At 46.4% G+C, this 24,912-nt stretch overlaps 1 protein-coding gene across 2 annotated transcripts in view; it reads right to left on the bottom strand.

Annotated features, from left to right (window-relative positions):
* IFT122 (intraflagellar transport 122) overlaps positions 1-24,912 on the bottom strand; it is a 70,009-nt gene that overhangs the window by 43,076 nt on the left and 2,021 nt on the right. For both annotated transcript variants that reach the window (XM_004581321.4, XM_004581322.4), the window contains exons 2-8: positions 20,892-20,958; positions 19,303-19,387; positions 13,907-13,985; positions 10,664-10,740; positions 8,269-8,335; positions 7,199-7,345; positions 5,459-5,534 (exon numbers count right to left, since the gene is read on the bottom strand). In XM_004581321.4, coding sequence (XP_004581378.2) covers positions 5,459-5,534; positions 7,199-7,345; positions 8,269-8,335; positions 10,664-10,740; positions 13,907-13,985; positions 19,303-19,387; positions 20,892-20,958 — 598 coding nt within the window. The remainder of the gene's footprint in view (positions 1-5,458; positions 5,535-7,198; positions 7,346-8,268; positions 8,336-10,663; positions 10,741-13,906; positions 13,986-19,302; positions 19,388-20,891; positions 20,959-24,912) is intronic.

Here is a 24,912-nt window from a genome sequence, read left to right on the forward strand (position 1 = left end):
GCCCTGGCTGTGGTAGCATTTCAGGAAGCGAACCAGCAGATAGAATCTCTTGCTTCCTTTCCCTTTTTCTCTATAACTGCACTTCAAACAGATAAATAGGTCTTTTTTTAAAAAAAAAAAAAAATAGTAAAACAAAAACAAACAAACAAAACCCTCCTGAGCTTAGCGCCCAAGATCCTTCAGGCAGGTGGTCAGTGGTGCCAGCACGTCCAGTCTCCATGCTCTCATTGATGCCGTTCTCCACCCTGCCCCGGCCTGGACCACGAGTGTTCTTTCCCTCCCCTCCAGGAAACAGCCAATCTCTCTGCTGGAGGACTGCATCCCCACGGCTCCTGGGCCTGGTCCCCAGCACTTCTCCCAACTGTTTTTGCAGTTACAGATTCAAGTTCACATCTCTTCCACTTTGTGAAGAAGATTACGGATGATTGAAATTATTTTTCTTAAAGATTTATTCATTTTATTACAGCCAGATATACACAGAGGAGAGACAGAGAGGAAGATCTTCCGTCCGATGATTCACTCCCCAAGTGAGCCGCAATGGGCCGATACACGCCGATCCGAAGCCGGGAACCTGGAACCTCGAACCTCTTCCGGGTCTCCCACGCGGGTGCAGTGTCCCAATGCATTGGGCCGTTCTCAACTGCTTTCCCAGGCCACAAGCAGGGAGCTGGATGGGAAGTGGAGCTGCCGGGATTAGAACCGGCACCCATATGGGATCCCGGGGCTTTCAAGGCGAGGACTTTAGCTGCTAGGCCACGCCGCCGGGACCGATGATTGAAATTATTAAGTCTGCTAAAGAAACTGTTAAAGAACTATTGAAACCTGGTCTCTCCTTAAGTTGCATTTTTCCTACTAGTAGTAAAAGCGAACAATCAATCGATCTTGTTTAGTGAACTCAATTTCAAACAGATTCTAAAACATCTTAAATATCCATTGCTCATCAACTAAACTGCAATTGTAAGATTAATACATTCAATTTTTAATTATTTTTAAATCAATTTCAGATGCCTAACAACCAGGAGTTTCTCTATTACTTAAAACATGCTGCTAAATCTAATGACAAAACTAAAAAATCTTATGAGTCATGGCACAGAAGGCTGGCAGCTTCCAGTAACAGCCTAGGAGCTCCAACTGGATCTGCCCTCCTGCAGGCAGCAACTAAAAATTCTAGACCAACGGGAAATAACCATGGGAAGGCACTGGAGGGCAGCCAGAGGTGAGCAGAAACCGGGCCCTGCACTGGGAGAGCGTCTCCTTTTTTTTTTATATCAACTGCTTTTGGCCTAGCGGCAGGCCTTATTAATACCATGCTGGATAAGGAATAGACTATCTGAAGAGAGAGCAGCTGGAAAGTGGAATGGGAAATAAGAGAAAGGCAGCACATAAAGTCTGCTGAGTATCTGGACGCCCTTGAACGTGTGACACAGAGGCTGAGCAGCCCGACAGCTGCACGGAGATTCAGATGCCATCACTGAAAACACAGAATTCTGAGTCCAGCAAAGTAAACCGCCTGCTTATATTCTGTCTTGCTTACACACACACACACGCATACACACACACAAACACTCATCTTTAGAGGACTAGGACAGAAAGGAGCCCACAAGGATGCACCATTCAGTTTTCCAGAATATAATCCAAAATTCCAAAGAACAAAAATGAAAGCAACAATCAAGAGAAAAGGTAGCCAATCAAGAGCGAGCTAAGCTATCCAGATGTCGGGTCAGTGCTGTGGGTTGAGCCGCTGTCTGCAGGTTTGAGTCCTGGCTGCTCAGCTTCTGATCCAGCTCCCTGCTAACATGCCTGTGAAAGCAGAGAAAATGGAACAGGTGCTTGGGCCCCTGCACCTCTGTGGGAAACCCGGAAAAAGCTCTGGGCTTTGTCTGGCCTGGTCCCACTTGTTGTGGCCATTTGGAGAGGGAACCAGCAATTGGAAGATCTCTCTATCTCTCCTTTTCTCTCTGCTGACTTTGTCTTTCAAACAAATATATCTTTTTTTTTTTTAATGCTAAAGAAAAAGGTACCCAGATGTTAGAATATACAAATGAAATTTTTAAGCCAGCCTTTTAAACTATGATTAAGGATATAAACAAAAACATACTGAAATAGGCAGAAAAAAATAAACAAAAAGAAATTTTAGAACTGAAAAACACAATTATAAAAATTCACTGGATGATCTTAACAGAACCTACTAAAGATTAGAGAAGAGTTAATGAAGTTTGCATACCGAACGACCAAAAATCTCTAATCTGGTGCCTGGAGCAGTAGCCTAGTGGCAAAAGTCATCATCTTGCATGTACCAGGACCCCATGTGGGCAATGGTTCGAATCTTGGTGGCTCCACTTTCCATACAGCTCCCTGCTTGTGGCTTCGGAAAGCAGTCAAGGACAGCCCATTGCCTTGGGACCCTGCACCCGTGTGGCAGACCCGGAAGAAGCTACTGGCTCCTGGCTAGGATCAGCTCAGCTTTGGCTGTTGTGGCCATTTGGGGAGTGAACCAGAGGATGGAAGATCTTTCTATCTCTCCTTCTCTCTGTAAATCTGCCTTTCCAATAAAAATAAATAAATAAATAAATAAATAAATAAATAAATAAATAAGAAAGAAAGAAAGAAAGAAAGAAAGAAAAGACCTTTAATCTGAAGGTCACATGAAACAAAAAAAGATTTTAAAACGAAGAGGGTATCCCAGGGCCCTGGAGAACAGCAAAGGTCTAACCTAACTGATTACAGGAAATCAGTCCCAGGAAACGGCAGAATACAAAGGAAAAAGCATTTGAAGAGATAATGGTAAACATTTTTCCACATTTTTCTGGAAGGCACAAAGATACGAATGTACAGATCCAAAAATCTCAGTGAACTCTAAGTGGAAAAATGTTAACAACTCTCTTAAACATTTCAGTATTGCTTAGCAACTTGATAAAAATCTTACTGTTCCATTTATGATTAGAAGCATAAAATCATTAGTGCAACTTTTAAATCATTATTGCAATGTAATCTGATAGCTATTCTAATATGGATTCTGGCACCAATCTCCTGGGTTCCAAACCAGAGTTGGCCCCAGTGTGCCCTTCAGAAAACTACTGGACTGCCCTGTGCCTCAGTGTCCTGGCACACAGGAAAGGTGACAGGAATAGTACCTGCCTCTAAAGGCTAACACAAACGCTGAAAGAGTTAATCCTTTTAAAGGGTTTAAACAATGCCTGGAATGCAACGGATGTCAACTGTTACTATAAGTCAGATGCTTTAAAACATTACAAACACTGAAAATGCCAAAATGACACAAATTATACCTAGGTCTCACATAAAATTCTGAGTTTGATTTAGTTCATCATCCTATAATTAATTCTAAATCTTGCCAGTTAAAAGACACTTGGCCATTGGGCTTGGCAGCGTGGCCTAGTGGCTAAGGTCCTCGCCTTGATCCCATATGGCCGCTGGTTCTAATCCCGGCAGCTCCACTTCCTCTCTCTCTCTCCTCCTCTCAGTATATCTGACTTTGTAATAAAAATAAAATAAATCTTAAAAAAAAAAAAAAAAAGACACTTGGCCACCAAGATAATAGCACTGCTTCCTAAAACCAGCTGCAGTTGCCATGTCAGCAGACTGAGGTTGCTTATCAGTCAATAGCCAAGGGTCACAATGTGAGCTCTAAGGCTGAATAAATGCAAGGTATTTCCCATGGCCCAAACATAATGTTGAGCTCTTTTCCGAACCGTCATTATGACGACCAAACACCACCCACCCCTTCCCCCCACTGAAGTGTGTTTAATTTGTTCCCAGGAATCTTGAAGACCCACACCCAGGGTCTGGGGCACAGTAAGTGCGCTAGTAAGTTTTTGTTGGATTAATGGACACACATTCGGTGGATGGACAGATAGTGCCAGGGAATCTAAAGGCCACAGCATAAGGACCACGAAGGTTTGGGAAAAATCAGCCCTGGGGACTGAGGAGGCACCTGATCACCTATAATCTTTAGTTCTTTGTTCAACTGTTGAAGAAATAACCAATGGTAAGACAGGCACAAGCAAAATGGCCACAAAGCTGGACTCCTCTCACTCCTGGAGCTCTTCCTCCCACATGGCGCCACACAGCGAAAGGCTCCAATTTCTGAGCCAGCTTTGTTTCTTATCTGCCTGGCTGTGGTATGTAACCCACGTCCACCACCGTCACTCTAATCTTTGCCATCGCCTGGCCCCTCCAAGGTCATCCTACCACAGTGTTCTCTATTGTTTGATCTACACTCCACAGAAATGAGGAATTGTGAAGCAAGAATCTTGCCATCTAATGCTCCTAAATACCTAGGCATGTTTTATGTTCAAGTCCCTTATTCACATTCCTCAGGTTCTTTACACTGATGTCCCCATCATCCTCTCCAGCTAAATCTTTGATTTGCAAGCTCCGGATACAGTCACCCTGACAACTTCCTGCTGTCTGAATTGTCGTATAAACTCTTTCCTCCTTACTTTGGAATCTGCCGCTGCCTCTGCTTGCAGCATCATTTCCAGTGTCCCTCTGCTTAGTGATTCCTGTTCATCCGTTAAAAGTTACCTTTACAGATTTCTCATCTCTACCAACTGGAGAAGTCACCCTCTGTTGTGTTCCCATAGCTGCGTATCCACACAACTCTTTTGTTAATATACGTAATATACTGCACCATTTGCTATCACGTTATGTCCCCACAAGCCTATGTCACTGTTACTGCTTTGTGTCAGCAGGTCTTTTAGCTTTGAGCTGGTCAAAATGATTACTCCTAAATGGGACTGTTAAAATGAGACAGGGCCCAGTGCAGTAGACTGGTAGATAAAGTCCTTGCCTTACACATGCCAGGATCCCATATGGGTGCTGGTTTGTGTCCCAGCGGTCCCATTTCCCATCCAGCTCCCTGCTTGTGGCCTGGGAAGGCAGTCGAGGACGGCCCAAAGCCTTGGGAATCGGCATCGGCATGGGGGACTTGGAAGAAGGTCCTGGCTTCTGGCTTTGAATCAGCTCAGCTCCAGCCATTGTGGTCACTTGGGGAGTGAATCAATGGATGGAAGATCTTTCTCTGTCTCTCTTCCTCTCTGTATATCTGCCTTTCCAATAAAAATAAATAAATCTTCTTTAAAAAAAATGAATGAGACAGAGGAAGGTCAGATTAACAGCTAACCTCTGAAGTGAAACTGACCTGGCTTTCAATAGCAGGCTCCACTCACTAAGCAGGATCCAACAGCATTTTGTTATTCTGGGTCTCAGTCTACTCCTGTCTGAAAATTTAATAATGAAGGTCCCTACCTCACAGGATTTTAGAAGAATTCAATGAGATGAAAGCATATGAAACCCTGAGTGTGGTACTTGGTATGGTAGTAAATGCTCAGTAAGTAGGATGTAGCAACAACCATGGGTAACCAATCACACAAACTTAGAAAATGAACAAAGGTACCAACAGGCATGACTGTGACTGGGTTTATTCAGAGCTCCATACCTGTTTTCCACTCAGTTGGTAGAAGGAAAGTTTCTGTCCCCAGTCAGCCACAGCCAGGATGTCATTATGATCCTCTCTAATCAACAGAAGACAAAAGAGGTTATGAGGGGCCACAGCCTGTTGATGAGCGCAGCCCTAAAGGTTCAACAAACAACAGGAAAGAAAACCCTGCCTAGGCTGTCAGGCTGCCAAGTGTTGTGCAGCTTTTCTGAGGCCAAATTCATAATTAGGCCTAACCCATCAATCAATCCAGTGGGATGTGCTACTTTACTGAAGCCCTGCCATGACAGAGCCACAACTGCTCAAGAAACTCCTCAGAGGATAAGGTTTTATACACAAGTTGACTGTCTCCCTTGGACTTCTGAGGACTTGTGATAGTTTCTCAAAGGACCAGTGATTGCGTCTACACAGATTTTAAGAGTGTGCTTCCCTGTGTTGTAGAGGTGTCACCAACAGTTTCCCGGGTCTCTGCACTGCTTCTGTTGGTCAAGGAGTTCCACAACAGCATCTGTCCCAGAAGGTTTGCAGGGAGTCTGGGCCCTGATGAGGAGGGTTCTTGCTCCCAGGACACACTTATGAACTGTCGTCCTGGGACTGTCATCCTCTGCCTCACTACCCTGACTACTGCATACTGCTCACTTCAGAGTGGAAGGGACTTCCAGAAAATGTCTTGCCAAGGACTTCCTCTACATCCTTGTTCTCTTTGTTCATCTAGAAACTCTCCCACCAGCTGCAGACATTAAACGGTTCTTCACAATCACATTGCCTTAACTACACTAAGGCTATAATTTCAAAATCTGTCAAGGAGCTCCTGCACCCCACCCGGAAGAGGATAGCCACCAGGTATGATGGGCATCCTGCTTCTCATGAATTAAAAATGCTAGCCTGAAGCCACAAAGATATCTGCAGCCACAAAATCAAACAGCAGGAACTCTGAGGTAGGCTAATGGCCTCTGACGGCATCAGACATGCATGATAGGATCTAGGCCGGGCACCACTGTTCAGGAAGGAGCATAACAAACTGGGGAAGGAAAGGCATTCAACCTTCCAAGAACCTTCCAACTCAAGCAGGCATCTGCCTGGAGAACAATAATGGGGTGCTAACTAAGTCCTTTAGTCTGCATTCAGAGAACTCCATGGAGGGGGGTTGCCGATGGTTTAATAACATTATGGGATTATATAAAGGGTACATAGAGCTACCAGCCCACGTGGACATAGAAAGGAGTGTGTAAGGCCCATGAGGGTAGCTGCCAACTGTGCACTTTCAGGATCTGAGAGATGTTTCTAGATTTAGTTTGGGGCTTTTCGGCAGGAGCTACAGAAAAGACTCATGGAAAGCTGCTTATTAACAGATGGACATATAGTCTGCCCAGACTTGGGAGGGAAGAAGTGCAAAAAGGAAAAGATAAAAACAAAGCCACAGAAAGGGCCCAGCTATTGGTTCATAAGGAAATGGCCCTTCTGTGTTTCTCACAAACCCCCACCCACACACATGCACCCACACCCACACACCCCATACTCTTTGGGCTGGCCTAGATAGCTCAGCTGTTTGGGCAAATCTCTGGGATTCTTTCCAAAACTCAAAATACGTTCTTCAAATATTCTATTCAAAACAGACCAGTCAAGTGAGGTGAAAGAGCTTTACACAGAGACCTCAGGAAGAGAGAAAAAAACTCAGGCTGCTTGAGGAAGCCCCTCCCCCAAGGGCATCTGTCCAGAAAGAGCACGGTTGGACCGTACCTGGAAGGGCTCCAGCAGATGGACCATATCGGGGAGAGAGAGCCCCCCGGCCGCTCGATCTTCACTTTCTCCTCCCCGTTTTTGTTCCGTATACTGATGACCCCGTTGAACATCCCCAGAGCCAGGTACTGACCATCATTCGTCCAGCTGAGCACACAGCAACAGGGCAAGGAGAGAGGGAAGGCAACACAAGGTGAGCCCAGTGAGGATGATGCCATAGTTAAAAATAAAGTCTCAAAAAAAAATTAATAAATAAAGTCTCATCATTCCTACTGATATAAAATCAGAACACCAAACAAAGCTCCCTTCTCTGGAATCAGCAGTGAGAACAGATGTGAGCGGTGCCTTTCTCTGAGCTCTCACAGCCCTCTGCGTAGCACCCCCTTTGATGGCCCTCAGTTCACGCCTGCCTCTCAGGGACGGCCCCCCACTCCCTGCTGCCAAGCACCTTAGGAACTGACCCTGAGCACAGTCATGGGCGGTTGGTGAAGGCGAAGGACTAGGGACAGACTCTGTGTCTTGGCGATCCCAGCACCTGGAACATAGTTGCCTGGAGGGAGCTGTTCACATGTTGAATGAAGGGCTGTGCTCAAAGCCGAGCAAGGAGTGCCTTGACAGAGTAGCCTGCACAGCACGTGCCGTGCTGCAGCTCTTGCACCCGTCAGTCCGTGTGCACCTCACAGCAATCCCCTCAAGTCAGCCTTTTTATCCTCATTTGTCAGACCAGGAGCCTGAAGTTCCATCTCCGAGAGATCTGGTGACTTTCCTGAGATCACGGAGCCCATCAGTCTAGCATGTCCAAGTCGGTGCTGTCCACATGAGCTGCCTGGACAAAGACGGCCTCCTTTCTGAGAGACCATTTGGCAAAGCTGCACACGGAGCAGGCTTGCTGCCAGAAAATGGAGATAGTGCAACTTGGAGTTCTCCACTGCTAAGGATCAAAGGCCCAGGACTTCCCCATCAGGGAGATGAGAAAGCAGAAAAGAAGGAAATACATGAAATAAGCAGGATTCTGAGAGCTTAGTTTGAAGAGACAATAAGACCTATCTTCAAACCTACCCTTAACTTACCCGCAGCAGGTGATCTTGCTGCTTGATTTATATTTTGGGACAGACTTCTGTTCGGGAGACCACAACCCTTAACAGGAAAAGAAAGACAGGCTGATTGGAATACTACTCAGGAATGAAAAAGAACAAACTACTGATGCATACAAAAACTCAGATGGGTCACATTTCCAGGGATTTTTGCTAAGTAAAAAGGCCAATTTCAGCAAGTCCTATCTTTCAGTTACAGAACATTCATAGATGACAAGATCACATAAATGAAGAAGAGTTGCATGGTTACACAGGGCTTAGGGACACTAAGAGGTCAGGAGGGTGGGTGTGGCCCTGGAGCTGTTTAGTGATGCAACAGTTCTGTGTAAGGGCACTAGAGATCCGCACGTGTGATCCAATGACAAAACCATGCAGCCAGGCTCTGCCAGACCCAGTTTCCTGGTTTTGATACATTACGTAAGATGCACCCATTTGGAAAAACTGGATGAAGCACACAGGAAACCTCTCTGTACTATCTTTGCAACGCATTGAGAATCTATAATTATTTCAAAAGGAAAAGAAAGTAGATCGGTGATGTCTGGCCAACTTTTCAGAGATTTAACTCCCAGAAGAATGAAAGCTTCTCCAACCATAATGAGGTTATAAGTTATGGGGAGGGAACAATAAGAGAAGTGATGAATTACACTTCCTGAAACTCCAGTTTCCTCACCCAGGTAGACCTCCTCCACAGCATACGACTTTGGGTGAGCTCTGCCCTATCCAAGCACACTGGTCACCTTAGGCTGGCTCAGCACCCCAATATCAGGTGTGTGTCTGCAAGACAGGCAGATGTTACTCTCTGCCAGGGCTGTGAAGCATAATGAAAAGGAAAACCTAGTGCACAACTATATTTATACATCCAGGTGCCTCATCAAACAAGTTGTTTTTTCCTCTCTTCCACAGTGCAAAATGCATCCCCCAAACAGCACCACCTGTGCACCCGTTCTCTGCACTCCACTGAGCCAGCTAGAGGAAACTCCTCTCCCTGGGCCCCTCCCTCAGTGGTGCCAGCGACAGCAGCTCAGTGGGGCCCTGGCCTGAGTTCAAACTCCATTTCTGCTGTACTGCTCTGTGACCTCCAGTGATCACCAAACTGCTCTGGGCTGCAGTAAGGGAGGCGATGAGAATTTAACCTGACTTCAAGGGCTGAAAAACAGCATAGGCCCACCACACTGCAAATATTCAACAAACATGATGACTTCGTATATATTTTTTCAATCCTACCATCCCACAGGGTTCCTTTCGGGAGGAGACTACTTCATGGTTTTAATGGCAAAAAAAGTCCACAGGCCAGTGAATCATGTGGAGAAAATGTTAAGATTTGCAAACAGCAGTCCCGGCAGGCATGGTGACTCCACAGGCTAATCCTCTGCCTTGCAGTGCCAGCATCCTATATGGGTGCTGATTTGTGTCCCGGTTGCTCCACTTCCCATCCAGTTCCTTGCTTATGGCCTGGGAAAGCAGTCGAGGACTGCTTAAAGTCTTGGGCCTGGAAGAGGTCTTTGGATCACCTCAGCTCCAGCCATTGCAGCCACATGGGGAGCAAACCAGTGGGTGGAAGATCTTTCTCTGTCCATAAATCTGCCTTTTAAATAAAAATAAATGAATCTTTTTAAAAAAAAAAAAAAAGTAGCAATCCCTTCTCACTCACTTATACAGTATGGTTTCAATCCCACTATCTTTTTGGAACTCAGTGAAGCAGTTGGGCTGAAGGGGTGGGGAGCGCCATGTTCCAAAGCCACAGGAAACTGCACTCCTGAAGGGGTCAGGCCTCTGACTCCCCATCTAATGCCTATTCCAGCGGACCCATGACGACACCTGAAGGGGCTGAAAACTGAAGTTGTCCTTTAATGGAGAGGGTCTACAAGCCTTGGCCCCCGTTCCCTTCCTTCTGCCTTGAGACAGTTCACTGCTACCTCCTCTATGCCAGTGCCATGTGTGGGGCCCAGGAAAACTCCTCAAGGCATTCAGCCTTCAGGAAGGACAGTGACAGCCACCCAAACAAGCTACGATGACACACTGTACAACCACGCTCAAACGCTAGCGAACTCCCCAGCCCCGAGTGAACTCAGAGTTAAACTGTCCCTGCCAGGTGAGGTGGGTAACACCTCCCAGAGCTGGCAACATCAGAGTATGCCTATGCCTATGCCCTGTATCCTCCTTCTTCTGAGTCCCTTCTTGGTGTCTCCCATGTCTTGCTAGACTTTGGCTCATTATTTACTATCTTGGATTCTACACAGTTCAAAGAATGACTAACAGCTTCCCATCAACCAATGAAGATACAGAAATACCACTAACCCTCAGGCAAAGCCACCACCTTCTGGACCAATTCAGTTACTCCAGGAAAAGATCCTGAGAAGCAGAAACCTACCAAAGTCACTGGAGGAACAAGAGGCCAGCTGGTGGGTCACAGGGTTGTAGGAGACGCTCTGTATAGAATCATTGTGCCTGGAAAGTAAACAACTACAGATTATTACATATTAAACCATAAATGTTTTGGTGGCTACAAATGAAGATTCTAACAATGAGACCACAGCTTCTGACTTCCCACCACAAGCAGGAGCAAGTGCAAAACAAAAGGCACAAGGAGTAATGCTTCATCTCCTGCAATGCCCTCTGTCATTCCCTAATCATTATCCTGGCCCAGCTGAAACACCACCTCCTCCAGTGCCATCATGTGGGACACCTCCACGTTGTAAACGGATGACAATAAAGCAGCGAGCCTGGTTTGATGCCAGGTACACAGTAAGTGCTGCATTTATGGCTGCTGCTCTGACTGTTTTTGTGGAAGTCTGGAAATACAAGATGGAGATGCAATGAAAACATGGCTAGCCAAGATCCAGAAACATGGCAAACCCTTAGCTAAAAATAACAATTGAGGGAATTATATACCATGCATGGCATCCTAACTCCACTTTTATTGTTATTTTTTTTTTGTTTTGAAAGATGTGCTTCATTTATCCTTAAGATTTATTATTTTACTTGAAAGTCAGAGTTATAGAAAGAGGGAGAAACACAAAAAGTTTCCATCTGTTGGTTCACTCTCCAAATGACGACTACAGCCGAAGCTGGGTGGGCATGAAGCTGACAGCCAAGAGCTTCTTCCCAGTCTTCCATGTGGCTGCAGGGACCCAAGGACTTGGACCATCTTCTGCTGCCTTCCCAGCCCATTGAACAGGGAGCTGGTTCCAAAGTAAAGCAGCTGACACACAAATCAACATCCACATGGGATGCCAAGGCCAGAGGTGGGGGATTAGCCATTACCCTGTCCCTTAAGATGTACTTTATTTATTTGAAAGTCAGAGTTAGAGACAATGAGAGTGACAGAGGTTTTCCATCTGCTGATTCACTCTCCAGATGGTCAGCTGGAACTGGAATAGTTCAAAACCAGAAGCCTGGAGCTTCTTCACAGTCTCCTTTGTGAGTGCAGCAGCTCAAGTATTTGGGCCACCCTCTGCTGCTTTCCTCGGCATGTTAGCAGGGAGCTGATCAGAAGTGGAGCAGCTGGGACTCGACTCAGCACCCAAAAGCAATGTTGGCAACACAGGTGACAGATTTACATGCTAAGCCACAGCATCGCCCCGGGTTTTATTCTTTCACTTCTGGATAAACTTCAAACAAAACTTCACTCATTCACTCATGTATTCATTTATTCAAAAAAGGGCTCATCTGTACAGCCATGTGCACATCAGCAATATGCATAATAGCCAGAGGCAGAAGCCACTCAAGTGTTCCTCAACAGAACAGATGAATAAAATGCGCTCTCTGGATACAATAGCATGTTATTCAGCATTCACAAGGCAGTCTATTATTCTGATACATTCTGCCACATGCAGCAACCTTGAGGACATTATGTTAGGATCACAAAAGGACAAAAGTATATGACCCCACTCATAAGAAGCACCTAGACAGTGTAACTCAAAGAGATAGAAAGTAGATGCTGGGGGGCCCGGCGGCGTGGCCTAGCGGCTAAAGTCCTCGCCTTGAAAGCCCCGGGATCCCATATGGGCACTGGTTCTAATCCCGGCAGCTCCACTTCCCATCCAGCTCCCTGCTTGTGGCCTGGGAAAGCAGTCGAGGACGGCCCAAAGCTTTGGGACCCTGCACCCGCATGGGAGACCCGGAAGAGGTTCCTGGTTCCCGGCTTCAGATTGGCGCGCACCAGCCCGTTGCGGCTCACTTGGGGAGTGAAACATCGGATGGAAGATCTTCCTCTCTGTCTCTCCTCCTCCCTGTATATCCAGCTTTCCAATAATAATAAAATCTTTAAAAAAAAAAAAAAAGTATATGCTGGGTGCCAAGTGCTGAAGGGACAGGAAAAGAGAAAGCAAAGTTGTTCTTGACAGGCACTTTTGCAAGAGGAAAAGAGTTTCTGGATGTAGAACAATGTGACTATACTTAACACTTAGGTCTACTTAACACTGCAAATGGTAAGACGGTACATTTTATGTCATGTGCATCTTCCCATGATAAAAAAGAAAAATGTTGAATACATACTATGTTCTATGCACTGTACAAGGCAGCAGAATAAGAGAGAGCAGAAACACACAGTGTCTGCCCAAAAGGGAGCTTACAGGCAGACATGGCTCAATTACAAGAGTAAATGTAGGGCCAAGCACAGTAGCCTGGTAGCTAAAGTCCTTGCCCTCAACGTGCCAGGATCCTATATGGGTGCCGATTCTAATCCCAGTGGCCCTGCTTTCCATCCAGCTCCCTGCTTGTGGCCTGAGAAAGCAGTCGAGGATGGCCCAAAGCCTTGGGACCCTGCACCCGCATGGGAGGCCTAGAGGAGGTTCCTGGCTCCTGGCTTTGGATCTGCGCAGCACTGGCCGTTGTGGCCACTTGGGGAGTGAATCATTGGATGACTCCTCTCTGTCTCTCCTCCTCTCTGTATATCTGACTTTGCAATAAAAATAAATTAATTAAAAAAAAAGAGTAAATGTAAAACTACAGCACGTAGCCATGCTGCCATGATGCGGGTGTGTATGCGTGTGCATGTGTCTGTGTGGTGTGTGTGTACATGTGTGTATCTGTGTGGGTGGTGCATGTGTCTGTGTGGTGTGTGTGTACATGTGTGTTTTGTATGTGTGTGCATATGTGTCTGTGTGGGTGCATGTGTCTCTGTATGGTGTGCACATATGTAAAGAGTATGTGTGTGTGTCCCTCACTGCAGTCTAGCAGAGCAGTAGGGGCTTCTCCAAAGCAGCAACACTGAGCCCGAGCTCAGAACAGGTGAATTAAGGAGAATGCGAAAGCTCATGCAGAGTACCGAGCAGAGAGGAGGCCTGGAGCGCTCTGATCCTAAACTTCTGGCTTTTACCGTGGGTGGATGTGCGGCCATGTCCTGAGATGGGGACACGGAGAGGACAGGTTGGGGGGTGGGATGGAATGTGTGTTGTCAGATGAACCGATGAGAGTTGTATGAAAATCCCCAGCCAGGCTCAGGCCTATCTGGCAAGTGTTCAAGAAGCATTCACTTGCTCACCAGCCACACTTCCTAAACCCACCCTCTGCCACCTCAACAGTTCTTCCTCGCATCCTTCCTAAGGGCTTTTGCTAAAATTATTCTATAAGTGGCAAATGATTAACAGCATGCACCTGAACGCTGACTTACGTGTACTTGAGGATGCCTTCGAGCTTTGATGTCCAGATTATAACACTTTTGTCAGCTGATCCAGAAGCAAAGCGCTTGCCTAAAAGTTTTTAAAAAGAAGTCTCACATGTATTATAAACCAGCATTTCCCAGTCAGGCAGAATCTCCTAAACAACTCGGTTTTTAAGAACTTGGTATAACAAAAATAAATAAACATAAAAACAAATAAATAAAAGAACTTAGGGGTCAACTTCTTTGCTGCTTGTTGTGAAGTCCTGGGAGGTGGGACTCTGCAATAGAATGCTTGGGTTCAAAGCCTGCTCTGCACTGAACCAATAAGATGTGCCAAGGGAATATGATGTGCAGGAATCATGTTCTGTGCCAAGGGCAGGAAGCAGTGATGAGAACACAGGAGTGCTACTCTCACGGCATTTAATGTAACGGAAGAAGCAGTCATTCAACTGAACTAATCCATACAACATGGTAGGAAAAGATGTTGAGTCCCATGAAAGAACTGGGGATGTCATTTATTTTTTATTTATGAAACTATGGACAACAAAGGATCCTCTTTCCCTTGCTCAAGAGCCTGCTTCCCTAAGTTGCCCATAATAGTCACTTGCCTATTGCAACTTGCTTTCCTACAATAGTCGTCTTTTCTAAAAATCTGCTGAGCTGTCTTTTGGGGGTCTCTGATAAAACCAGACAGAACTGGCCACAAACAATATTGTAACTGGAGCCTGAGCATATGACTCAGACTGCCCGGAGAACAACCCAGTGGTTCATTATAATGTGGGGTTTTTTCTTTAGCTTAAAAAAAAATTTCATTTTTACTAAAAGGGCAGATTTACAAAAAGAAGGAGACAGAAAGATCTTCCATCCGCTGGTTTACTCTCCAAGTGGCCACAATGGCCACAACTGAGTCAATCCAAAGCCAGGAGCCAACAGTCTCCTCCAGGTCTCCCATGCGGGTGCAGGGTCCCAAAGCTTTGGGCCGTCCTCGACTGCTTTTCTAGGCCACGGCAGGAAGCTGGGTGGAAAGTGGGACCACTGGGATTAGAACCCGCGCCCATATGGGATCCCTGCGTGTGCAAGACGAGGACGTTAGTCACTAGGCTATGGTGCTGGGCCCAACAAATCTTTAAATTTTTCTTAAAGATTTATTTATTTTTGTTACAAAGTCAGATATACAGAGAGGAGGAGAGACAGAGAGGAAGATCTTCCGTCCGATGATTTACTCCCCAAGTGTACACACAAATAAGTGAACCTAGGGTGAAACAAAATTTTTTTAAAAAAAATATTTAGGGCCTGGCGGCGTGGCCTAGCGGCTAAAGTCCTCGCCTTGAAAGCCCCGGGATCCCATATGGGCACTGGTTCTAATCCCGGCAGCTCCACTTCCCATCCAGCTCCCTGCTTGTGGCCGGGGAAAGCAGTCGAGGACGGCCCAGAGCCTTGAGACCCTGCACCCGCGTGGGAGACCCAGAAGACGCTCCTGGTTCCTGGCTCCGGATCAGCTCAGTTACAACCTCTGTGGCCATTTGGGGAGTGAACTAGCATATGGAGGATCTTCCTCTCTGTCTCTCTTCCTCTCTGTAGATCTGCCTTTCCAATAAAAATTAAGTATATATATATATATATATATATATATATATCTTAAAAAAAATATTGACTTGTTTAGTTGAAAGGCACAGTTACAAAGCTAGAGAAAGCACAAGGACAAGAGAGAGTGAGCTGCCATCTTCTGGATCACACACCAAATGGCCACAGCGGCCTGGCACAGGGCTGGGCCAGGGCAAAGCCAGGAGCTTACAACTCCAATCAGATCTCTCACGTGGGTGGCAGGGGCTCAAGCCCTCAAGTCACCTTCTGCTGCTTTCCCAGGTGCCCCGGCAGGAAGCTAGATCCGAAAAGCAAGAGCCAGGACTCAATCCAATGCCAGCATCACAGGCAGCAGCTTACCCTACTGTGCCACACACTCAGCTCTGCATTTAAATTTTGACAAATAAATATTGCATGTATTTATTAGGTATGGTGTGTCCTCTTGATATAGGTAGGAGAACACATGTGTGGAAGCCCTGAGGCAGAAAAAGCCCAGCATGTCTGAGGAACGGAGGGGCAACTAGCACACAACACTGAGGACACGAGCTAACGCGGGTAGGAAAAGGAGCTCTAGGCACTTCAGGCCATAAAAAAGATCTCGCCTTTTATCCTGACGAAATGGGAAGCCGAAGAAACACTTTAAGCAGAGGCTTATATGCTTACACTAGCTGGGCTTCAGGAGAGGTTGACAGCATTTCAGAACTACGAAAACCACTTAAGCAGCGCCCTCGGAACAAGCTCCACATCAGGGGCCCTAGAATGACATCAAAAGGCTGTCCCCCATCCCCAGGTACTGATGCGCTTAGGCTGCTAAGAGTGACCCTCTCCCCCTTCTCTCCTCCCTACCCCCAGATACAGGAAGAAAAGTCTGGAAGCAACTGTCTCGCTCACTTTCCTACATACCTTGGCCCTCCCCACCCTAATCAGTGGTCCACATGGGGATACATATGCCTCAACTATTTAAACATCAAAAATAAAAATACCTTTATTTAAAAAAAAAAAGTCCTGGCTTATGGCTTCTGCCTGGACCAGGCCTGATGATTGCAAGAACTGGGAGAATAAAACCAGCTGATGGAGACGGTGGGGGCACGTGTCCCAGTGGCCACAGCAGGACACACGGGTAGGCCCCGACACTGCCGCAAGGGCTGCACAGGAGCTGCACACGGGCTGCTCTCCCTCATGGTAATCTCTGGCCCTCCTCCCTCATGCTGGCAGGCAGCAGGTGACGAAAAGCATTGGCCCTGAGCTCAGTCTCCGAGTCCAGAATGCTGGTGATGTCACAGACAACTGTGACCTGTGACAAGCTACTGGCCATCTCTCTGTTTTCATTTCTTCCTCTGAAAAAAAAGGATGTAATAATAGTATTTACCGCACAGTAGCACAGGAGCACACATACACACACACCGCTACTGCCACTACCACCAAGTACTTAAACATCACCCAAAACAGAACCAATAATTTTAAAAAGTAGCTATTATGGAATAAAGTAAGCTAAAGCCTCTGCCCGCAGTGCCCAGCATCCTGTACGGGCGCTGGTTCGTGCCCAGCTGCTCTACTTCCAATTCAGCTCCTTGTTTATGGCCTGGGAAGCAGCGGAGACTAGGTCAAATGCTTCAGCCCCTGCACCCACTTGGGAGACCCAGAAGCAGCTCCTGGCTTTGAATTAGCCAGCTGCAGCTATTACAGCCAATCTAGGCAGTGAATCAGCAGATGGAAGATCTCTTTCTCTCTGTAATTCTGCCTTTCAAATAAAAATAGTTATTATTACTGTGTTATTTTCATGTTGTTTTATATTGTTTTCCTTACATACATACAAAAAAAAGTAAGATTTTACTTTTGTAGCCTGGTTACTCAACAAATACTTGTTAATATTTATGGCAGAAACCAGCACACTTAAAGAGTAAATTGTATTTCTATTCCATCTCTATTTTCAGGGGAAGAGGCTAATTTAGAGAAATCCAAAGCCATTAGTCATCACATGCATGTCATGAAGACTAAGGGGCCTGCAGTGAGACAGCAGGCTAGGGCCTAACTGCGCCGCGACAGCTCCGAGCCGCAGCCTGTCTGCTCACCAGGTGCTCCCAGGCCCGCTGGGTTGTTGGCAGGGTCAGCTGAGAAAACATGTGCTCTCAGACACTCCACAAAGTGCTGTTCAAATGCCACTGTCAGCAGGTCACACTCCCAACAGTCTGCAGGTCCTTAAGTGTGTTATAGGTCAAAGACTCCCCTAGACTTACAAACTACTGAGGCCCAACAGCCTTGCTATGCTCCTGAGCCTTCTATGAGGCCCTGGACTGGCCCACGTTCCTCATAGGTTTCCAGGACAAAGCAGAGACAGTTCAGCTCTCCAGGTTCCCTACCACAGGTCTCCCAATACTGCTATGAACTCAAACTCAAAACATGCACCAAAAAAGTGTGACTACCACAGGACAGCATAACATTATCCCAGAAATTCTCTCTCCTCTGTCCTATAGCCTCAGTGTTCCTCAAGTGCAACACGTCTAACAGAACCCCGATCTTGCACCACAAGCCTTCCCCACCTACAGCCTTTCCCAACTCAGTGGAAGGTAGCTCCGCTCTGTCATTCACTGGGGTCAGAAGCCTGGGAGTCATCCTTGACCTCTTTCTTCACATCTTGTACCCATTTCTCAGGTGACTGTTGGCTCCACTTTGAATCCTGACTACTTCTCAGCACTTCCAATGCCCCACAGAGGTCTGAGCCGGGGCCACCCTTTCCCTGGATGATGCTTCCTCATTTGTCTAACTGATGTCTTCCCACCTCTCATAAGCTGCTTCCAGGAGGCAGCGAAAGGGATCATTTCAAAAATATAAACCAGATCTCATCTCTCCCCTGCACAGAAGCTTTTAGCAGCCTCCCGTGGGAAATGAAAACCAAAGTTGGAGTTCTTGCAACAGCTGACAATCTGGCTACCCAGTGCACGTCAGCTCTCCACCCTCTTCCCCTATTCATCCCCCAACGCTCCCTCTGCCCAGCTCGTGACAGGAGCAGCCCCACCTGAGGGCCTCTGCAATGGCTCCTCCCTCTGCCCAGAACTCTCTTTCCCCACACCCCCACTACTTCAGGCCTTCGAGTCTTTGCTGCCTGCCCCCTCTCCAGGATGCCACCCGCACCCCTCTACTCAGTACTGCCCCACCCGGCACTCTCCATCGTCCTTACTCTGCCCCACTTTCTCATCCTCATCTACCTTTTTTTTTAATGTTTATTTACTTTTCATCTTCTTGAAAGGAAGAATGAGGGAGTGCAGATCTTCCATCTGCTAGCTCACCCCCGCCAAATGCCCATAATAGCCACTGCTTTACAATCCTGAGGTGAGATGCCCCAAACCCTATCCAGTTTTCCCACACAGGTAGCAGGAGTTCAAGTGCATGAGCCATCAGCTGCTGACTGGACTGTCAGGATCCATCAGCAGAAAAATGGATATGAATAGTTGGGACTAGAACTGGCATTCCCATATGGGATGCAGGCCTCCCAAAGTGGCTTAACCTGCTGTGCTACAATGTCCACCTCTTTCTTACAATGGACATGTCTTCCCTCAGTCCCTCCTCCTTTTCCCCCTACCCAGTGACCCCCAAGAGCAGGGACTTTTCTTTGTTTTATCCTCTGAACAGCACATACGACCTTCAATGAACACTGTTGATCTGAATGACACAATCAAAATCATAAGCAATTTCACTTTCTTCTAAACCTCTAAGCTGTATTATGGTTTATATAAAAAAAAATTAGTAAAGAGTAAATGGTTAAGAAGGAAATGGGTAGCTCTGAGGCTAGAACATACTAGAAACCCAAAGCAATCTCTCACCATCTTTCGCATACGCCACACAGTACACAGTGTCTTTATGTCCCTTGAGGGGCTGAAGTAACGTGCCATCAGAAGTGTCATACACCTGAAAAAAAAAGTACAGATCATCTACATGGTATCTCTCAGAGTTCCTGCAGGATGGCTACTGCTGTTTTTCACCAAACAAAAAACTGCACTGTGAAACCAGAACACACATATGACTAAAAGTCGTAGAACCAAGAAGTGGCAGTCCTGATTCCTCACACAAGTGACCAGGAACCATTATTCTTGGAGACAAAGTCTCTACAAATGGCACTTTCTACATCATGATTACATTTTAGTGCCAGTCTTATCCCGTTATAGCAACATCATACACAGATATTTCATACTTGCAATTTTGTATTTCATATCCATAGATGTTTCATATTTGTTACCTGAGCTGAGGGTCTATAAGCAGAGGTAGTGTTATAAAACCCACCTGACAGGGATTTAGGATCTACTGGAGCTGTGCAGCATCTGCAAACATGCACAGCTCTAAAAACACACCACCAGAGAAACTGGAGCCAATGCTCTGACAGGGTCAAGGTTACTGGAAAACGTACACCTTATGAGACAAACTGAAGGGATCCAGGCTGCTCACCCCGGCCTGGAGAGAAGTCTGCAGAACACTTCAACTACAGGGGTGGACTCTGGCCTGCAGACGCCATGAGTGGAGCCAGATGAGGACGCGGGAATACTAACCGGAGGGCGTATGCCCGAGGCGGGCTCGCAGGGCTGTCGCAGCCTGCCTGGTGTTTCCCGTGCCAGCTCCGCGGGCGCCGGGGTGAATGTCCCGGGTGGGCCCCGCGCCCACGCTTCCCCGTGTGTGCTTGTGTCGCGCTCTTGGACATTATATGACCGTATTTATTTTAAGAAAGCACTACAGTGTAATAAAGGAATGAGCCAAATAAATAAATAAATAAATAACTACAGTGGTAAGATTCTCTAGTTACCTTTCAGAGAATGGGAGATCATTCAGTCTCCAAATCTAGAAACAACAAACAGGAAGTGAATTTACGTGGGAGGAATGACAGCTCAAACTGAGGTTTTTAGGTCAAACGTAAAAAGTTCTCTGAAAATTACTTTTATTCATTGGGATAAGTTCCAGGGGGAGCTTATGTTCTTTGAAAATATGAAAAAATAGGACAGCATCCATATGGAATTGTTTAGGTATGCCAGGGCCTAAAAGTTGGGGTCAGGCTATCTGGCTTCCCATGGAAGGAGAGGGCCTTGAGCTCTGCTGCTTCCATGTTTCATGGGGAGAAAATAGGAATTGACAACAGCCCAGTTTCAAAGGCATGTGGATTAATTGTCTTCAACTTTTTTTATGGGTGTCTCAAAGCAAAAAGGAAAAGATTAATGATTCCAAAAGAGGTTCTGCTCACAAGTCCCTATCTGATAGACAGTTTACTTACCTGTTTTAAATAGCCCATTTCCTTCCCTATTAAAAAGTAATGACTGGTTTTTCCGCCCTTGCCTTTTTTATCTCAAAAGAAAAGGTCAAATTTCAGAGTACTTACAAGAGGGAGTGAGGAAAAGCACTTAAAAAGGAAACTCAGACAAAATCCTACCAGTAATCTGTTTCCTGCAGCCAAAATCAGTTGAGTTCCATCAGGCTTAAAGGCGAGGTCATATATACTAAACAGGAGACAAGACAAGACAAAGAGACAATTAGGAACCCAAACCATCTAGTCCACTAATGGCCAAGAAAGCAAACTTTATTTCCATTATAAACACTGTGAGTGCGTGCATGAGAAGAAAAATAATGGTTAGGAATCACATTTGGTTGCAAATTCCATTCAACCACCATACCTTGGCAGCCCGTTAAATCATTATCCACAAGGCAGTTAGCTCTGTGTCCCAATTTCCTCTTGTCCAGAAGCCAGCCGCCAGAAATAACTCAAAGGGTCAGCAATTGAGGGTACTAACTCTTCTGAGAACATACAGGCTAAACAACCCGAGAACTGTGAGGGCCATCAGACCTGCACAGATAGCCAAAGCACTACCAGACAGAAGACTCCGCAGATCAGAGCCTCTCCCTGCCCTCAAGGAAATTTCCATTCAGTGGGACACTGTCCCTGGTTTGTTTTTACAGGGCAGGAAATTAAGGCAGAGAGGTCGGTTGCTCTAGTGCTGTTACACAGCTGGCCGATGCAGAAGGAACAAGATGATGGCCACACGCCTTGCAGCCCAGCATCCTTTAGGATGAAGCAAACTCACTCAGGCCCTGAGTTCTCCAGCTTCCTGTTTTCTGGAAGCAGACCTGGGCCTGTTTCTTTGCATTTCCTTTCTTGGAGCCCATGGTAAATGCGGTTGACACACTGCACATTTGGGGAGCAGAGGGGTGCTAAGACAGTTTTTTCTTTCATCTGACTGTCATCCTCACCTACGAAACCCAGTAGCCCTCTCCCCTCACAGGGTGCACCAGCCACCCTTGCACCCAACAGCTCATGCCCATGGGTTGCTGTGATGGGGTATGATGCGGCCTGCACCTCTCACCTATAGTTGCTCTTGGTAATGTGTTTCCCTTTCCACCCTGGACACATTTGAGCTCATCAAAGCAGTTCCTTTGTGGCCTCGTTATAAAGGACACTTCTGATTTGGTCTATCAGGAAGTCATTTTTTAAGAAAACTGACTTACCTATTTGAAAATCAGTGTTACAGACAGAGAGAGCGACAGAGACAGAGATCTTTCACCTGCTAGTTCACTTCCCAGATGGCTGCAATGGCTGGGCGGGGCTAGGCCAGGAGCCAGGAGCTTCTTCAGACTTCCCATGCAGATGACAGAGCCCCAAACACCTGAGCCATGGTCAAATGCTTTACTCAGGCCATAAGCAGGGAGCTGGATCGACAGTGGAGCAGCCAGAACTCAAACCAGTGCCCACATAAGATGCTGGCATCTCAGGTAGCAGCTTTTCCCATTATACCACAACAGTGGACCCAGGAAAACACTGCTGAATGCCCCAACTGGGCCAAGCCTGATGTGAACACTTACTTTCCAGGAAATTCCTTAAATCTGCCTTCCACAATTCATCCTATCCCTGGACTCTGTATAATACATCACTGAACTGAATTACAGTGTCTTATATTTTCAATTCTAGATACTATCTTGCCTCTTTAATTAATCATGCGATCCAAGGCCATGGATCACATTTTACACATTTATGATCTATGATTCACTGCACTGCCCTAGAAACACAAAGAGCATAGAACACATGAAGAAGCTGATAAAATTTCCTCTCAGGGGCCAGTGCCACAGTGTGGCCAGCTAAGCCTTTAGCTGTACCCCACCATCCCATATGGACGCTGGTTCGAGTCACAGTGGCTCCACTTCCCATCTACTTCCCTGGTAAAGGCCTGGGAAGACAACAGAGAAGGGCCCTAGTTCTTGGGTCCCTGCACCCACGTGGCAGACCTGGAAGAAGACCCCAGCTTCTGGCTTCAGATGGCCCAGCTCTGGCCGCTGCAGCCATTCATGAAGTGAACCTGCAGATGGAAGATCTCTCTCTCTCTCCTTCTGTCTCTCTATCTCTGTAAACGTACATTTCAAATAGAATGAAATAAATCTTTAAATGTTCCTCTCAAATCCCTCAGACCTTAATGGCATCACAAAACCTCAGAGCCAGAGCTCCACCAGCACAGCCGCACAGCCACTGCTGGCGGGCTCCCAGCCAGGGCTCACGGGGCCGCAGGCAGTGAGGCTGGCTCTTCCCACTGCCCCCTCTTACCAAAAGGCTACACTATCAAAAGCTGCCTCAGCAGCCAGGGGTGAATCCTCTAGCCAGCCTTTGTCCTGTGCCACTCTACACAAAGTCCCAGGGTACCTCTCCAAACCCTACACAAGCTGACCAACCCCATTTACTTGTTTTGCCTCTCAGACAAATTGTGTCACCTCAATAAATCCCAGTCTTCCTATGTAACTGGGATAACAATTCCACTTCAGGGGTTGCTGGGGAGATTCAGCAAGAGAATGTGTGCTTGCATCTGGCCTGCGGCAAGCACTGAGTAAACATTAGCTGGTGGGAATGGTAACAGCCGAGAGCAGCCTGAAAAAGGTGAGCGACCCAACACAGCCCCATGGCCGAGAACAACACTGCCTTCAAAAAATGAAACCAGAAGTCAAAGAAGAGTAAGAAAGCATTTGGCAAGGATCTACAGGTAGGAAAAAAGTATGGGCTGAACTAAAAAAGAATAAACTAAAATGCTCGCAGGTGGGAAGGGCCACGTAACCAAACATACAATCTGAGCTGGAAGGTACATGAAGTCACTGTGGTTTGGTGAGAGGTTGAACAAGAGGACACAGTGACAGGTTCCCCACAGCCTGTTGCCACATGAAGATTAGACCAGAAACAAGAGAGAGGCTGGATCAGTCAGGAAAGGGTAATCTTTGACATTTTTGAGTTCTACTGTCTTCATATATATATATATATATATATATATATATATATATATATATATATATATTGTTGTTGTTGTTGCAAAGTCAGATATACAGAGAGGAAGAGAGACAGAGAGGAAGATCTTCCATCCAATGATTCACTCCCCAAGCAACCCCAACAGTTGGAACTGTGCTGATCCAAAGGCAGGAGCCAGAAACTTCCTCCAGGTCTCCCACGCGGGTGCAGTGTCCCAATGCATTGGGCCGTCCTCGACTGCTTTCCCAGGCCACAAGCAGGGAGCTGGATGGGAATGGGGGCTGTGGGGATTAGAACCAGTGACCATATCGAATCTCAGCGTGTTCAAGGTGAGGACTTTAGCTGCTAGGCAACTGCACCAGGTTCTACTATCTATTTTTTATAGATCTTTGTTTTGTTCTCATTCTGCGTGACCAGCTGGCATGCCCAGCTGCCATCTGAACCCTCTAGTCTAACAGAAGCCTATAATGGGCCAAAACCCTAAACCATCAATGCTTGTTCATCGGTCACTCATTCATTAATTCGTTCATTCATGATGGATATATTTATTGGTTAAATTGTAATAACTACAAGCATGTGACCAAGCTTTGGAATAATCTGGATATAGATCAAACATAGCCACTGTTTTTTTTTAAAGGAGTTTAAAGACTCCTAGGATAAGCAGCTAATAATAATAATAATAATAATAATAATAATAATAATCACAACAACCCTTATTTATACTTGACAGACTCTAAGTACCACAAGAGAGAAACGAACAAAATTCCATGCCAGGGGTTGAAAACACAGCAAATCAGCCTGCGCTGGGCCAGCAAATGTTTTGTTTGGCCCACATGGTGTTTTCTTTTGTTTTTTCAGACTAGGAGCCAACATTTAAAAAATTAGGACATTTCACACAGAAACCCAGATTCCCAGCTTCTGGTAGAAATAGGAAGATCTGAGCACATGGGGTGGGTTCCTGCATGGTGGGGCTTGGCAGGAGCCGGGCAGCAGCTGCCTGTTGCAGGCAGAGCAGGCCATGCCCATTGCCCACAGTCCCCGCCGCTCTCCACCAAAGACAAATGTGCAGGTGCTGGCAAGCACCAGTTTACACTGTGGGTACTTTGATAACAGATCGTGGGGTGCTTTTTTGTTTTTGTTTTTCACTCCAATCTCTGCTGAAAGCAAAAATGAAAGA

Source organism: Ochotona princeps, chromosome 21 (genome assembly GCF_030435755.1).
Source record: "Ochotona princeps isolate mOchPri1 chromosome 21, mOchPri1.hap1, whole genome shotgun sequence".
NCBI lineage: Eukaryota > Metazoa > Chordata > Mammalia > Lagomorpha > Ochotonidae > Ochotona > Ochotona princeps.